Here is a 16,860-nt window from a genome sequence, read left to right on the forward strand (position 1 = left end):
ATTACAGTAACTAATTACTTAGTAACTAGTTACACCCAACACTGGTTTTGTCACAGTATTGTGTCACTCGACTCACACATGTGCGAGTCACACAGATCTGGGCGTAAAATGTGACTCAAACGCAGCAATGCTGGCAGAAGAACGACAAAGATTCCTGCTAAATATGTTGCTATCGGTAAACCCACAGGGCTTGTTTCATGCATAATGGATTGTTCATCTTTCTTGTGCTTGTCTTGAGTGAAACAGGCACCAGTGCACAATTCTAGTTTGGGAGAGTTCTAGTGGGGTGTGTGGCATTACGCGGGTGCAGAAAATGATGCAGTCTGTTGCACACATTTAAATAGATATAGGCCTATTAAAACAACAAAACACTCAATAACCTGCGTTAGACTAGTCATTGCATTCCTTATCATTTGCACGAAAGGCGTTTACGAATTCAACAACCAACATATGCCCACACAACAGCCACAAAACATGATCTGTTTAACAGTCACAATATTAGCCTTAAAACAAGCGAAATCTACATGCTGCTGCAGCAGTGTACACCACAAATGTCGTATGCATGTTTTAAATCCAACCTCCTCTAAACCTCTGGCGTTGATTTATGTGTTCCAAGCAGGAGGAGCGAAAATTGTGCCACAATTTCAAACCCACCTCTTGTGAAAGTAAAAACTGCGTTGTGCTTTTTAAACGGAGTGATCTTATTGCTTAGACATGCCGCACAGAAAGAGACGCCACGGTCGGAATAAAAAAATCAACGAGGTATGTTTTCTTTCATGCACTTTACACTTTTTTGTAATGGCAATACGGTTTACAATCTCGAGTCAAATGCTTTAGCTGTCCAGTCAGTTTTGCATTTTCTTGCAAGGCAGCGATACTGTTGAAACAGTCAAAACTATTACTTTTGCTACCATAACTAAAAGTAATGGCTTGAATTTTGACTTGAGGCAGTTGCTTTGCGCGTTCATCCCTGGGAACACGGACATATAGTAGGCCTCCTATGTAACGACGGTGTTGCGCAAGCGCTAGAGAAGAATGCGATGATAGTCTGCATAACTGGCCGAATGAGGTTCGAGCCTCAGTGCATGCTTTTACAATGCGCAATGCAAATTACGCTTCAACGATTACATTGCAACGAGATGGCAAAGATAAACCGCCCTAAAATATCTGCGCTCTTATCTGGTACCCGCGTTCACGGGAGGGGCTTTATCTGAGTGAATAAACAGGACACCGGACATAAATGAAAGACTCTTGAACAACGCAGGGACATAAAGCTTTTCCAAGTCGATTTGCGCCATGGCGTTCGCCGCGTACTGGATGATGCTCGTAAGTAGACGCTACTTTCTTAGGGACTTTGACCGCAAGTTGCTTAACTCTATTGTAGTCGCCATGAGCAAACATTCTTATACTATAAGGATAAAAGACGATTAAATAATGATCAAAAGAAGGTGTTCACCATAGACTTGTCAAATGCAAACACAGGCTCGAGATGATCTTTGTACTTGTACACACCTAAAAGCCACAGTTTACTTACGATGTGAAGTTGGGCGTCGTCGGATTCAACATTGTGAAATAAGATTTTAATGTTTTCTAGTGCATTGAAAGGTTTCCTGTGTTAAACAGTTCCACTCGAGAGGTTTTGGCAGTTTACAACGAAAAGTCGGTTATTCAAAGAATGTCAATACTGTATATTCAAACAGCACTGAGAATTATCAAAGTTTTAGCGTTGGCTTACTACCATTGCGGCCTCGTTTGGGGTCGTCATTTGTAATTTGTGTTTATAGAAAATATAAACTAAAACATTTAGCAACATACAGTAAAAGTATTGTAAAGAATGTCAAATATGGAAAATAATATAGTAGCTAAATCCACAAGTACGGTTCAATAGATGTTATACTCCTGTTGGTTTGTTACCTCGGGTTAGTCTAGACTCTTCATTAATTTGGGCGAAGTGGCATGTTTTACCCTCAAGGTTATTGTACATTTTGGCAGAGCACTAAATATTTGGTCTAATTGATCTCTTATTATCTTTTACTTTATTTCCTAACAGACAGGTGACACGCCTCAACATGTCCCTCAAACCTCAAGATTTCAGGTAGGAACATCAAACTGTGCCTGCTTATTTATATTATTTGCATTTTTGAAGCATGCATTCATATTCAGTCACACCTGTTTTTTATCTTTACAAAATCATCTTGCCTTCATGTGGTGTGCTTTGGTCTTATTCCAATAGGGTTTATTGGTGGTGTTGTGGTTCCCGTCCGCCACATAAAAGCCACCAATCTAACACTTTACCAGCAGAGATCCACAGAGACATTATAGTTTCAATTAAAACCAATACAATTTTATTATAACCAATAAATCCATTATGCGTGAAATCCAATATTTCGGATGGTTTCTATGGTTTGTTCAGCTGGTAGGCCCAAAATAATAGCCTCATAAGTTTACATAATTAATTATAATTTTAAAGAAGATAAAGATACTGTAAGTAACTGTTAGTTGTGTAAATATTTGGCATATGATTAGGACGCCATGGTACATTATTGTGATGATATTGTGTTTTTTGTTTGAATATGTTAACAAGATTTAGATCAATTATCACAGGTTGTGGATTTACCAGAACAAAAGCTCCCTCTTGTGGGCAATGAGGGTGCTTGTCTGTCACAGCAACTCTTCAATCCAATAGCAATACAAAGACACATTTTATTACGCAAATTTGTACTTGTTCTCATTTGTGACATCCATCCGAGAAATGGCATAGCACCTCTTTTCTATTAAACAACTGTCAACGCATACCTCTGAGAGCTGTACTGACATCGGAGTAAATGCATTTGGATGCATTTATGAATATTGAGCAATGATGCATTAAACATATTGATTGTGTTTAGAAAGGAATGCACTTGTTTGCTACTAGGTCCCTGGCGAGGTCACGTCGCTTCAATGTCCCGTGACTGGGTCATGAAATGTACCTAGGAACATTTTGTGACTATATATACCCTGAAACTCCACTTCATCAGGGGCTCCAGTTACCATGATGTAAACCGGGCATCGGCCTGGCAATGCCACGACAAGCAATCCCAAAACGAAGCACAATGTTAGCTTCTGTTCTTTGAAAAAAATAAAAACAATACTAAAGCTTAAGAATGTGTTCCTCAGGATAAACAGCTAGTTTTACTGGCTTAGTGAGCTGACAGCTAAACATTCAGGTGTGTCTGTGATGCGAGTCAGATAAATGTCTCTGAACATTTTAAAAAGCTTTTGTAGCCCATTAATAATGAGTTTGCTTGTCGTTCGGTGTTAGTGTCAGTTTGCATTCTCATAGTTTGAGTTTAAGTGCCTTTGAAAGGTACAGTAAAGTATTTGGGTGTGTGTGCGTGTGTGTGTGTGTGTGTGTGTGTGTGTGTGTGTGTGTGTGTGTGTGTTTGGGTCAGTTCGTCTCCATGAGAAAAAGAGCTCGTCTTAATGAAAATCTTAAAGAAGGAAAGGTTTGTGTGTGCTTTAGAGGTAGGAGATATATGGGTCAGTGCAAAAACAATAGAAGTAAGTGAAAAGTCACCACCATTAAAGAAAAATAAACGTGTGTCCGTCTCCTTTTGATTGTAGACAAATGCAGGATGTTCCAGTGGGAAAGGTCAAAACTTTATCATGTGCTGCACAATTTAAAAAGTGCAATTGATGTGTATTATGCATCGAATTGCACATTTGCAACAGCTACGTGTACCTTAAAAGGTTTGGACATTATTATTATACAATGTACTGCAATGCCACACACACACTTTCTGTTTTTAGTTGTCTAACACGCATAACTGCATACATCCACATCCACACCCAGACCCTTTTACTGAAGTATCTAATCGAACAGGCATGCTTTGTTCTGAGAATTTGGGGTGGATAGCAGAAGCACGTCGAGTTTTGGGTGGAACGTTTTTTTAAGACTCAGGTCTTATCTGCTTCATTTAATATGTGACTTGATTTGGCGGACTTTTTGTCATTTTTCCCCATATCATATGAACACATCATAAAGAAGCAAACGTCTGCTCTAAACACTTTGCTTCTTTTGTTGATTCTGTCATTTTAGTGTCCCTCTTGCTCTCTTGCAATGTATCATAAAATCACTGCCATAAACGTTTAGTGTGAACATGCAAGCGCCTCTGCTATCCTTGATTTCAAACTGTATCGGGCATGTCTAGGTCAGGTGGTATAAATTCCCTGCACTTCTCTATTTAGCCATGCCCTCTTCCCTCCCTCCCTCCTGTTGAGCCTGCTTCCCTAACCCCACCCCCTTTCCCGTAACCCCTCCCCTTTCCCCAAATGACCTCCCCCTTCACCCAGTGCCTGGAACATGTTGTCGGTCAGACAGCAGTTTCACACACACCCAGCCAGAGGCAGGGAGAGCCGCAGACGCACACCGCCAGACACACAGCACCCCTAGACATGGGCCAGTTCTTCAGCTGGATCCGCGGCGAGCGGGACCAAACGGGCTTGCAGGACGTCGCTGTAGAGCAACAGGTCTCACTTACTGGATACAATCCTTTTGAGGTCTCAGAGAGTGAAGCGTGTGCATAGGTTGTCCTAGTGTTGTGCAAGTTTAAATCGGAGCATGTCGGAGACGTTGATTGAGAACGTGTGCTTTTATAATGTCGGCATTTTTTCGATCGTGTTAGAGCTGTGGTCAAGAGGTCTTGGCTGTGGTACAAGCGCACAGCAGCCATCTGGGGGCGGAGAGCTGGAATGTTTGAGGAATGCTTGGAAATGTGTTTTCAGACGTTTATAAAGACCGTTAAGTAACAGGGATGTTAAATGTGAAAATGAATCTTAATGCGTTTTATTCATTTACGGATTTCCTGGCAATGTATTCAAGCGTTGCAATGTGCAATGGCTTTTTAATGTCTTCACTGATAGCGTCTCTGGGTGTGTTTGTGAAGCAGTGGTGAATCATTGCACTTATAATGATTGCGGGTTGGATGATGTTTCTGGGGAGCATTGAACCTTAAGGTCATAGGTTCAAACCAGATAGATAGATAGATGGCTGGATTTATTCTGCCAAACAAAAATCAAATTTTCAAGTGAAAATGTGTTTTGCATGGTATTGTGGCTTTGGTGGTACTGACTTTACTCATATTTTAATCTATACGTTTTCCTGCTATGTCAGGACACTAATATTCTGATCACCAGTTGTGTTTCCTGTAACCTTAAACTGATGTTGTGCAGATATCACGAGAGGCCCGGCGTCATTTTGGTGTTATGTATGAACACTGAGCAGACCTCTCTGATATGTAATAAGCTGCAATCCAAGCGCTCAGTGCTCAGTACATACCCACAGTGCAACCTGCCACCCTGGTTCAGCATCAACTGATGTTACACCAAATGCCCCGAAGGGAGACGCAGGCTCACTTTCACTGTGGGAATCTGATTTGTTTACATTCAGATTGTCCCGGTTTTTATAATATAGAACATGTGACCTTTTGACATTTATACATAAAATGAGGAACAATTGATTTGGAATAATTGTACTTGAATCGTTTTTATTTGAAAAAAACATTTTGATGTCATATCAAAATTGCTTTCTGTCATGCTGTGACCAGATATTACTATTGTAACAAGATGTCGATGTAATATAGAAAATATTACATTGATATTTATCTCTGAATGCTGTCACAACATCATGACAAAGTTCACTTTGTGGTTCTGAAAATGTTCAAATCCTGACCTGATATCTCTCAGTATCTACTGTATTTCAGATATCTTATGATGCTCTCCGCCCCACTTGAGCAAATATTGCGTCATTACATTGATAACATACTGTACAGTCTGACATTTGCTACATAGTGACATGTTACCCATTTATTTACTTTTTCTGGCATTTCTCAGAATTTATGCTGCTACTGACAACATTTGTTTTATTATAATAAAAGTAAAACAATCATATTGAACTTTGCTTGACTTTATTAATGCATGAAGGTGCAGTCGCAATATGGGAATATTTTAGCATTAAACTCAAAGTTTTAGACTTAAAACCATACAAATTTGCGTCGGGTTGTTTTTTAAACATCATGTCTGTTGAGTTGAGTGTATTGTAACGTTGTAGAATGCATCGATCTATGTTTTATACATTTAGTTAGTGTTGCACTATTGATTTAAACATTGCGAGGATCGTGTGTCCCAACAGCACACACGCAACCATTTCTATTTATGTGTGTTTGGGTGCACGTGCACGCATGTCTGTAGGTGTATTTGCAGATTCAGCAGCTCACAACAGCCATCACAGCTAGTGTTAGTTATTTAAACTTATGAGTATGTAAGAAGTTATTTTAGTACCCTGCGCTGTCTTAGTGAGTCAACAATCCCCTTTTTTAGCTTAATTTTAAACACTTTCTAATTACAGATGTGCAATATGTTTTGGTTGTGTTTTTGTATCTGTCATGCTTTGTTATTAGTTAATATGGCTTAGTGGATAAATGGATCTGCGATTGTTTGCATGCAATAGTCAGCATTGCAGTTATAGTTATTTCCATTGTGCTTGTTAGTCCACATGGAGGTCTGAACACATGGAAGATTCTCACATGCTCGAGGTTGAATTAACGTGTGATTGCCTAATTGTTGGATAGTGACGATGTCATACATCATGAGCTGTCCGTACATGTGTCACAAGAGCTCTGAATTTTAGCCCCAAAACATAGTAAGCTGGCTATCTAGTCAGCATTTTTTGGCATCAGAGCACGCTCCAAGGCAACGGCACAGAGCTGTCTTATAAGATGTCTGGTAAGGCATCATTGCATGTGTCCGTCCATGGGTAAGGTAAATCCCAGAATGCATTGCAGCTGTCTCAAGTAAAAAATCTTGATAAATTGTAATGTAATACTGTAATGAATTATACATATATTTATTTTCATTTTATTGTATACTGCAACATTGCAAAACTGCGAAAGCGCTACATAAGCAAAACTGAATGAAAGTACTTTGTGTTTTTATTCTTATTAGAATATTATTGGGTTACAAAACTTTAGGCCTATTTGTTAAATTACATTTATTTGAAATGTCACTTAAATTCTATGTACTTGAATTATTTTTATTAAAGTTATAATTTGCATAGATTAACTATATAATTTGTTTTTAAATCACAGCGTTATAAGACTGTGGAAAGTTGCATGTAAGTGTTGGAACACAGCTTAAAAATGTTGTTGTCACGTGGTTCTTGTTTAAAAGGATTCATTGAGAATGTTTTTTGAGTTGTTATGTTTGAATCAGAGCCATTGAGAGAGAGAGATTGAGAGAGAGAGAGTTGCTTCAACTCCGTTGACTCAAATGGAACAGTTTTTTCACAGCAATGTCGGTTCATGGAGCCTCTCAATAGTTCCCGGAAGTTACTAACGCACGGAGCTGCAGCAAAACAGACCAATTGTGACAAACTTTTAACACATTTAATTAATAAAACATGAAAAAAATAAAGATTTTAAAGAGAAAACAACTTCCTGGAACTGTCTGAAGGCTCCATGAATCACATGACATGCAGAAAAAAAGTCAACAAACCACATGGTGAATATTACACTGCTAAATATAGACACCCTCACTGCATGAGACGTCCACAGTAACTTCAGCAGACATCAGCAATTCTCACGGTTTAGAGCGCTTCGTGGGTGATGATGTCAGATTTGGGGTCTTGGATGTGAGGCTGTTGACTCAATACTGTTGTTTTGCAAGCTGTGCGTTTGATGTGCTGACTCAGTCATGTCACACCTGTACGTCGCTCATCATTTATTTCTTCATCATTTACACACCCTGTGATTCAGATCTGATTTGCGAGGAGATTGTTTTGAAACTGTGGAAACGATCAAATGTTTTTTAATGGTTAGTTATGTCTCGCAACCCAATTGTCCCTGATGCTTGTCACGGCATGCATCACCGCATACATCTAACATGTGCATGTGAGCATGTATGTGCAGAGATAATCTTAAAACTTCTACATTCCAGGTGGTTAAAGTTCTCGACACCTCTTAAGTTCTGTATGAGGGTGAGGCTCATGACACACTCTTTTATTAACAGATAAGAATTGCTAAGCAACACTCTTGTTTTTCACGCTCTGTTCTCTGTCCTGCTCGAGCACGTTTCGTAAGGTTATACACCTCTCCATGCTGAACCATCCCAGAGTGAGAAAAGCAAATAGAAAATGAGTCTGACTCGGTTATTGTGGCAGTCCATGCGACTATGCATGTGGTCAGTGGTTCTTTCGTGTTTTCCTTATTTGGTTTCCTTCACTGCTTCCCCCCCTCAGATATGAAGCACTGTGGAATGTCACCGCATTCCAGCATTCGCATGGCAGCGCGCAGATATTTGGATGGTTGACTTTGTGTTTTGTAATCTGTGTTTTGGGTTGCAGCGTGCAAAATCTCCACCCGGCTACGCCCAGCGTGACTGAGTTTGTCACAAAGGTGTGAGCTTTGTCACCCGGGTGCCACCTTTTTCATATTGTCATATTTTACGAGTTTCAGCTGTCCTGCCAAAAATGTACCATGGTATGTATTGCCAGTACCAAAAACAGCTTCCGAGCTGTTGAGGACACAGGTGGGAGTCATATCTCATTCCCTCACATTTTATTGCTTTGTTACTGTTTTTTATTTTTCCAAGATGTAGTACATTGGAGCATGCATTTGGGTTTGGGTGGCCTCTAGAATTCGAATCCGCAAACTTTGCATTGTTAGTACAATTCTTTATTATTTTAGCTACAGAAACACTCCACTTTAATCCAATGTTCTGTAAAAAGTAACAAAAAAATCATTAAAAAAAACATTTCACTGGTCTAATGCTGATGTGAGCGAAGGTCTGTGTGCCTGCTAACATTGTTGAGGCGTTTGTCACATATTGTCATGTTCAGACTTCGTAACCCCATTTTGACTCGAGCTAATAGTAAGATGTCATTTGATGTAATAGCATTATGTAATGTCTGGAAGCACATATAGATAATACATTTCATAATGCAGAAAATGCATTAAAGCCTGCATGTCTGATTCAGATTCAGGCTGAAGGTTAGTCTTGCACAGATTGTTCTCTTGGCTTATTTCTTACTGATGCCACGAGGAGCCAACTGGCAACGTTTGCACATTTTACATGTAGGCAGATGTCCTTATGCTCTTTAAAAGAAATTGGTTTAATTCATGCTAATAAATGTAAATGTTGCCAAATATAAACAAACAACTGACTGTTATACAGTATATCAAAAATTATATCATAAATATATAAATGAAAAATATATTTTTATATTGATGTATTTTATTTGATTATATTTAGTTTTTCATTCATCACCTAGCAACTTCTATAATGTATAAATAATATCTATAATGCTTTGGCAATATTGTAAGAACACAAAATTGTGCCATTAAAATACATTAAGGTCCGGTTTCACAGACAAGGCTTAGCTTAAGCCAGGACTATGCCTTGGTTCATTTGGATATTTAAGTCGCTTTTATTAAAATGTCTTCGATAAAAATATTACTGGTGTGCATCTTGAGACAAAACAATGTCAGTGACATATTTTAGGATATGTCAGGGCAATTTATTTTCAGTTAAGACAGCTCAAACTTTCATTTTAGTCTTAAGCCTCGTCTGTGAAACCAGGCCTAAAATGATGAAATGGGGAGAGAGAGAAATGCTCGTTTATTTGTATGACATCATGAAGTTGCAAAATTTGTGAACTCATCATTTTTGCATGTTTCGTCAGCTGGTGTGTCATCATTGCGCGCTGGATTTACTAACTTTACATGCTTGTCTTCACCTGTCATGATCTCTGTCATGCACCAGAGGGTGCTGTTCTCGTAAAAGTGGGTTGGGTTCCACTCTGGTTATGATTTGTGCACTGAATGGCATCCTGTCTCAAAAACAAACCAGCTCAGCCTTTTGTTTTACCAACAGGAGTGTCTATTAACGCGGACCCAGATCAGTGAGCGGTGATGTGGGCTACGCAACAACGCTGTGTTTACTCATACATAAGCACTGGCCCGTGCCCACTTCTGCTGCCTGTCTGTCAGCTTCCGTTGGATGGAGGGCTCATGACTCATCCATTTATTTCCATGCTCTCCGAATGCATTTCTCTTTTTCTCGTCCTCTCCCTTAGCATTCTTTTTGTGTGTGTTTGATCATACCCTCCTCTCTCTCTCTCTCTCTCTCTCTCTCTCTCTCTCTCTCTCTTCTTCCTGTTGTTTTCCCTGCTCTGGGCGTGGTGGTTATACTTGTATGCGATGCCGTTTCTCTCTTTCTGGGTTGATGGTGAGTCGTGTCGTTCAGATTCCTGAGCAGTGAGTGTATAAGACACACCCTGCCTGATAGGCATGTACTGAAAGGCTTGTGCCTGCATGGGATCTTTTTCTCTCTGTCCTCTACAGACTTCACTGTTTATCAGCCATGACCAAGTTTACCCCTTAAACCAGTGCAGTGCACCTATCTTTTGATCCCATAACCACCCACCCGATGTCCAACTTCCTCTGTCGTATGGAAACAGTCTTGTGTTTATTTTTCCTGGCTTGCTTGCTAGAGGGCAGGGCCGTGTTATCTTAACCAATCAGAATGCTTATGAAGTGCATCATGGGTTGGGGGCGGGACTTAGCAGTACCAATCTTTTGGTCTGGCTAAAGTGGGAGGAGGTTGAGGCGTTAGCCTTTAGAGTTGGGTGTGTTACTGTTGTATATTCTTGCATGTATGTGTTCATGAAGGGTATAGTTTGTATTTTCTGTACAGTGAACAATGGTGATTCGAGTTGGTTCTTTTGAAACCGGATTAAAGCTTTTACAAGGAAAATTGAAAGGGAGCCCTTGTCAGTTTTGCTACAGATGGTATGTATCTCTTGGTTTTCTGTCTGTGGTTTCCTGCCACTCTGTGTGCCTATAGCTGAAGATTGTGCCAACTGTGCTGCAGTTCGTGGAAAGTATTACGATGCTTTTGGCATGAGAGAAAGAGCTTATTTCGTTGTCATTAGAGACTGGAACATGAATTTGTTTGAATAGTCTTGCTTATGTACACCAAAAAGTACTCTTATTTGTTTACTCTATTGGTTTACAAAGTTATGCTTCTGACAGCATTTACCTTTTGACGTATACGAAATCGGTTTTCAACGTGTCCGAATGAGAGCTGAGGTTTGACGGTTTGTTCACATTTTTTAGATGTCTGTCACGACCTGAAAGCCATTTCACACTTCATAACTTTACTCCATTTTGACTTGGCTAATAGTGAGAGGTAATGTTTCATATGTTCGCATTTATATGCATAGTTTATTTCGTAATGCAAAAAGTGCGCTGTACCCTACATGTCTGATTGGCTACAGACTGTGTTTGAAGGTTCGAACCAGATGTTGTCTAGCATACATTGTTCTCTTGGCGTAGTTGATATTGATGCCATCGTAGGCCAGCTGGCAATTTTTAGCGGATACTTTCACATGCTATAAAAGGAAAGTGACTTAAATTGTGTTGAGGGACTTCAAATACTTGATATTCAAAAGCGTTTCGAATGGAAATGTCACAGTTGAAAACAGCAGTTGAAATACATTAAAACCATGCACTTTTCTCAGTTGTGCTACAGTTCACCAATATCATATTTTGTCTATACAGTATGTTACTGCTGGCTGTTTAGTGCATACTTGGAGTGCACACTTGATTGCTAGCAAGTAGCAACTTGAAGTCACAGATATTTGCCGCAGCCGGGATGTTACATCATACTAATATGTATCTGTCATGATTGAAAGCCAATAATTCAGGCATTAGGTCACAAAACAAATAGTTATTGTTGTATACTTAGTGTATTTTAATAGAAACAAGATCAGTTCAATGTCATACTAATCTGTCATAGTAATCCATGTACTAGTGAAAACTGTCATTTCCAATGGTCTTAAATAAGCATTTTACATCTGTTATGCAGTGGATTATGATTCTGTAACAACAGCGAGTTTATGAGAGATGGGTGGTGTCGTGCATTAGTCAGTAGTGTTTTAAAGAATAGAATCAGGTATAAAAAGAACAGACAGGCTGGGATAAAGTCCTTATCAAAACTATTAGATGCAGATTTTGCTGTTCTGTTTTAAAGATTTATCACTCAGAATTAAAGATTGTCTGGTGGTCCAGAGTAGTGATGCGGGTTGGAAAAAAACCCGACCCGCGGGTCCCGCTTTTATGAAATTATTTGGCCCGCCCCAGCCCGCACCGCACCGCACCACTGTATCTATTTTTACAACCCGCCCCGCACCCGCGACCATTTAATAGGCATGCTAGGCATTGTAATGTAAATGAAGACCTTAGGCTTTATTTCAGCCTAAAAGTGCTTGGAAACAGCCAATAGATTACATCGCCCTGTAAACTGGCAACCATAGAAACTTGCACTTCACGTAGCCGATACTGCTGTTGTCTCCTGCTGCAACTATTTCTGAGAACCGGTCCCAAACATTAGATTTCGCAGCTTGACCTTCTTTTCTTTTAATGATGTAAATTTCCAACCTTATTTCTCCCGCACCTCGTCTTCCATCTTCACTTTTTCTCCATTTGTTTTGATGTTGTTGCGGCTGGCGGCGGGAGCTGCTTCGCGCTTTCGTGACGTGTTCGATTTGGGGATATCACGTAAGTTACGTTGCTACGTAGGCCTACGTATTGTAACCTTATCAAAGAACCTAATAAAATATGAAAATATATATTCCCAAATATTTACTATAGGCTATAGGGAATTGCACGCAACATATGTTTTTTTATTTGGTTTTTAATGACCCGCCCCAAGCGGGGCCCGCGGGTTATGAGACGACCCGCGCATCACTAGTCCAGATCCTGTGTGAGACACTTTCAGGCTAGGAGATGGACCCTCTAAAAAGTTTTTCCTATTGTTCCTGTGGTGCGGTTACTACATTTTATTGATATTCATATCTTATTGATCTACTGTATGTATTGCTTTACGTGCTGAAAACATTAGGCGTTAAGTGATGTATGACTGATGTTGCAAAATCTGATGTTCAATACTTGTCACCATGGTAACGCCACCTACCCGGCTAACAGAAATAAACGTTTGTCAAACATGTAAGAAACACGGATTGAAACCAAGTGACCAACTGGTAGGCCTAATGTTTAGCATTATATGCCATTATTTCTAGCCAAAACCTATGTTAATGTTCATGAATTTATAGCTGTCATGGAGTTGAATTGTAAATTCAAATCAAAACATAAATATTATAAAATATTAAAGCATTTATATAATATGTTTGTTTTTTAAATGTTGTCCAGGGACATAAATAAAATAATAAATAATAATAATAAAATGACATTGCTAATGTGTTAGCAATGTGTTAACGTGTTAATATGTTAGCATTGTCTGATGGGGCTGTGGAATGTTGGCAGGTAAAAGTCAAAATCTTGCCTAGTACTTACTACTTACCTAACCAGCCCAACTAAAAAAAGTCAGGCCTGTGCAGTTTATCCAGTGCCGGTGTGACTTTGTCTCATCTATTTGTTTCAAATATACAAATCCCCAATTGTTGCGTTCAAAGGGCGTGACCTGAGATTCTACCTGTGGCTCCGCCAAATATTCTTCTTCTAGTACTTTGTTACTGTATTTGAAGACTGCTGTGTCTCAAACCGGTTGAAAAAGACCTGCATGGTTCTACCTTTCAAGTATTGTTATTTCCATTGGTGCTGTTACTGACACGCCGAGCATTGTGGGAGGAGTCATTACATCATCAGCTGCGTGATCCTGGCTGCCCAAAGACACTGAATGAAGGTGTTGTCATGCTTTGTGAAGGATCCAATTGTGATATTCGGGATGTTTATAAGGAATGACGAGCGTTGTGATATTGGGGTGTGACCTCTTGACATTATGTGCTCCTTTGGGAGAATGATAGGTCTTGGTTAGATTCATTTGTCTGAACCGTGTGTTTGGAAATGAGGAAACTCAGAGAGGTCAAGGTGACCGGTCAGAGTTCTGACCAAGAAATCCATTTTAGAACTGAAACTAATTTTGTATGCTTGGTTAAATCTGCAGTGTTGATACGGCAGTGTTGTTATATAAATGAGATTTGTCCTTTGAGAAATGTTTATTTTCAAGTCTAGAGGCTCACATATAATATCTTCCGATTGTTTACCCACAATGCATTGTGTTTTTATGTTTGCTGATCATACACAGTGTTTACTCGTCTAAAAGGTATCTAGGTGGTTTCGTAAATGTTATGATTAGCTCTACACCCAAACCCATTCACAACTACACACACACTAGGGTGTATAGGGTAACTTTTGTTATGAGAGTCTGTTTTATTGTATTGTGTTGATGTGGGATGGGTTATTTTCTCTCCAGGCATTTCTAGATATTTCATAATTTAAAATGGTAATATTTCGTTTTGTTCATATATTTTGTCATACAAGCTGCTTATAATGAATATAAAGTGTCGTGGGATATTCTTGGGTGTCATTTGTCAGCATGCTTCCCCTTAAATTGTGTAATTAAAAAAAAGATTCCTGAAAGAAATGATTCCTCTTTATCCATCAAGCATATTGCGTTGGTCATGTAAATGGTCACGTTTAGCTATTCTTGATTCTTTTAGTGAGAGGTGCTTTGACAGTGGACAGAAACCACACATGGTGCCTGGTGGTACAACACCTGTCAGTCAGTACATTCTGATCCCTGATTGGTTTGAGTGCTCATGTAGGCGGACGTTTAGGCAAACTTTAAAGCAGAGATAAAGTTATTGGCAGTTCACTTGTTTTGCTCATCATCTGTTTATTTCGCTCTCTCTGTCAGTACATAAGCTAAAACCTGCCGAGCTTGTTGGAACACTTCAAGGAACCTTGTGGCAGTAAATCTACATGATGGGTGTTGCTGGGCGCTGTGTTAACAAACCTATAGAACCGAAGGACTGTGTAGAAACCAAAGCAAAACTTTTTATTCTGCTTGTGGTGTGGTGCAGTGGCTAAAAAGTGGAAGGTTGCCAGCTTTGACTTATCAAAGACTGAGCCATAAGCTGTCACCACTGTACCCTTGAGCAAGAAACTTGAATAATATTAAGTGTTCAATAGGTCACTTTGGATAAAAATGTGTTCTTCCATCTGTTTGTGTTAACCACAAGTTTCTAGAGCGTCATGTGGATGACTGGTTAGTACTATGGTTTAGTGGTATAGGCATAAGGATGTTCAATATTAACAAAATGATTGTCATATAAATATTTTGATTTCAATTTCTGTACTCAAAACATACTAAAAACAAATTCAACAGTCCTGAGCTGTGTTTGACACGCATTCGGGAATAGCAAAAGTGACGCAATACGTTTTTATGAGTATGAGTATTTGCATCATTTTACAGAAATGCAGGCATCTTAATTGCATAATTTATGTCATGTATAGCAGCAATTATGTATTTTTGACTAATTTAATTTTGCGTTTTGCTTTTAAATACTTTAATGATCAATATATTTTCAGTAGATCTTGCGAATTGGCTCTGAAACACTTGTTATCCAAAACTGTGCCAAACAACTAGCGATGTCTTTTTTTTCTGATACCGACTACCCCTCTATCCACACACCAGACCAATTTCAAAATAAAAGGACTACTGCTGAACTACATACAGTATGTTTTGAGGTTACAGAACTGTATAGTTACAGTAAAACTCTTGCAATATCTGTATTAATCTGCATTGTCAGCAGCTTCCAAGTTCTGCATAGTACTGTATATTATTGTGTGTAAATATGACTTGTTTGTTTGTTCTCAAGTGAAAAAATCTGTTTCGTATGATCAACATTTGGGGTAGTGCACGAATCTGAGAGTGTTTTGTGCACTGGGCTTCTCTCTGATTCACCATGACCTCATGTTTTACAATAAGCTCATGATTTGCATGTGATTCCGGCTGTTTGTTATGTAGAGAGAAGTTCAGTTTAAGTAATGGAATCTAAAGCACTAATGCATTTGAGTATATTTATAACAGCAATAATGATGTTTTTTTAATATTGTAAATGTATTTCCTTTTTCCTAGCACGCAAGTAACTCTCTCTCTCTCTCTCTTGCAGTCTCAGCAGGTCACACCCACCTCAACACCAAAGGTCTCCACAGTGAAACCTGCACAATATGAGGTGAAAAACCTTCATAATTTACCAAATTTTTACAGCAAACTTGTTTTTCTGTATTAAGTGCATGACAATTGCAAGCACATTTTTATTCAATGTCTTATAAAGGAAATACGTGGATTTGTGAATAAAGAAAACTTTCTTCGCTGTAACAGCCATTTCCCCCTTTTTTAAATGTAATAGTTCTGTTATGTGACAAAATAATTGTATATTATTAACAAGTATGTATATTCAACACAGTCTGTCAATTAATAATATAACCCAAATGTATAATAACTAGAGCCCTTACAGGACCAATTACATTTAATGTAAACTACTAATTCATTCTCCATTTTTCACTTATTTCTTGCCGATGATCATTTTCTTCACAAACTAGCTGACTCCCAGTTTGCATCCGCATTGTACTGGTTTCACCTTCACTGGTTGTTGGTTGACCTGTGCGGCCCAGGTTGTGCTCTTTGGTCATTTTAAGATTTTTTTCTGTGGGGTTACAGAGGTGTGGTCGATCAGCGAAAACTAGGAAAGTTCTTCCGCCTATTCAGACAGTTCCTTTGAAAATGTGCAAAGTGGTTTCAGGTCAGAATCAGGAAAGGTTTTATTGGCCTGGAGTGCTAACACAAACATGGAATATGACTTTGTAGCAGTACTCAAACTAAAATATCTTAAAAGAGAGATTAAATCAAACACTGAAATACATATGTTGCACTGTGTTTAGTGTGAGTTTATTATTTACAAGGTTTATGTGTTTTTCATATGTCTATGCCATTGCATTAGTCATATAGCCAAAAACATAA

At 38.9% G+C, this 16,860-nt stretch overlaps 1 protein-coding gene across 16 annotated transcripts in view; it reads left to right on the forward strand.

Annotated features, from left to right (window-relative positions):
- Nucleotides 1-655: 655 nt before the first annotated feature.
- The window catches only part of cast (calpastatin), a 28,197-nt gene continuing 11,992 nt past the window's right edge, over nt 656-16,860 (forward strand). For 6 of the 16 annotated variants that reach the window (XM_057359931.1, XM_057359932.1, XM_057359938.1 and 3 more), the window contains exons 1-2: nt 4,360-4,539; nt 16,010-16,072. In XM_057359931.1, the coding sequence (XP_057215914.1) occupies nt 4,435-4,539; nt 16,010-16,072 (168 nt within the window). In that variant the 5' untranslated portion in view covers nt 4,360-4,434. Of the gene's footprint in view, nt 763-1,119; nt 1,327-2,050; nt 2,096-4,359; nt 4,540-10,638; nt 10,824-16,009; nt 16,073-16,860 lie in introns of those variants that run through there. The other 10 variants (XM_057359941.1, XM_057359943.1, XM_057359935.1 and 7 more) reach the window with 9 other exon arrangements.

This window comes from Triplophysa rosa, linkage group LG19, assembly GCF_024868665.1.
Source record: "Triplophysa rosa linkage group LG19, Trosa_1v2, whole genome shotgun sequence".
In the NCBI taxonomy this organism is placed as follows: Eukaryota; Metazoa; Chordata; class Actinopteri; order Cypriniformes; family Nemacheilidae; genus Triplophysa; species Triplophysa rosa.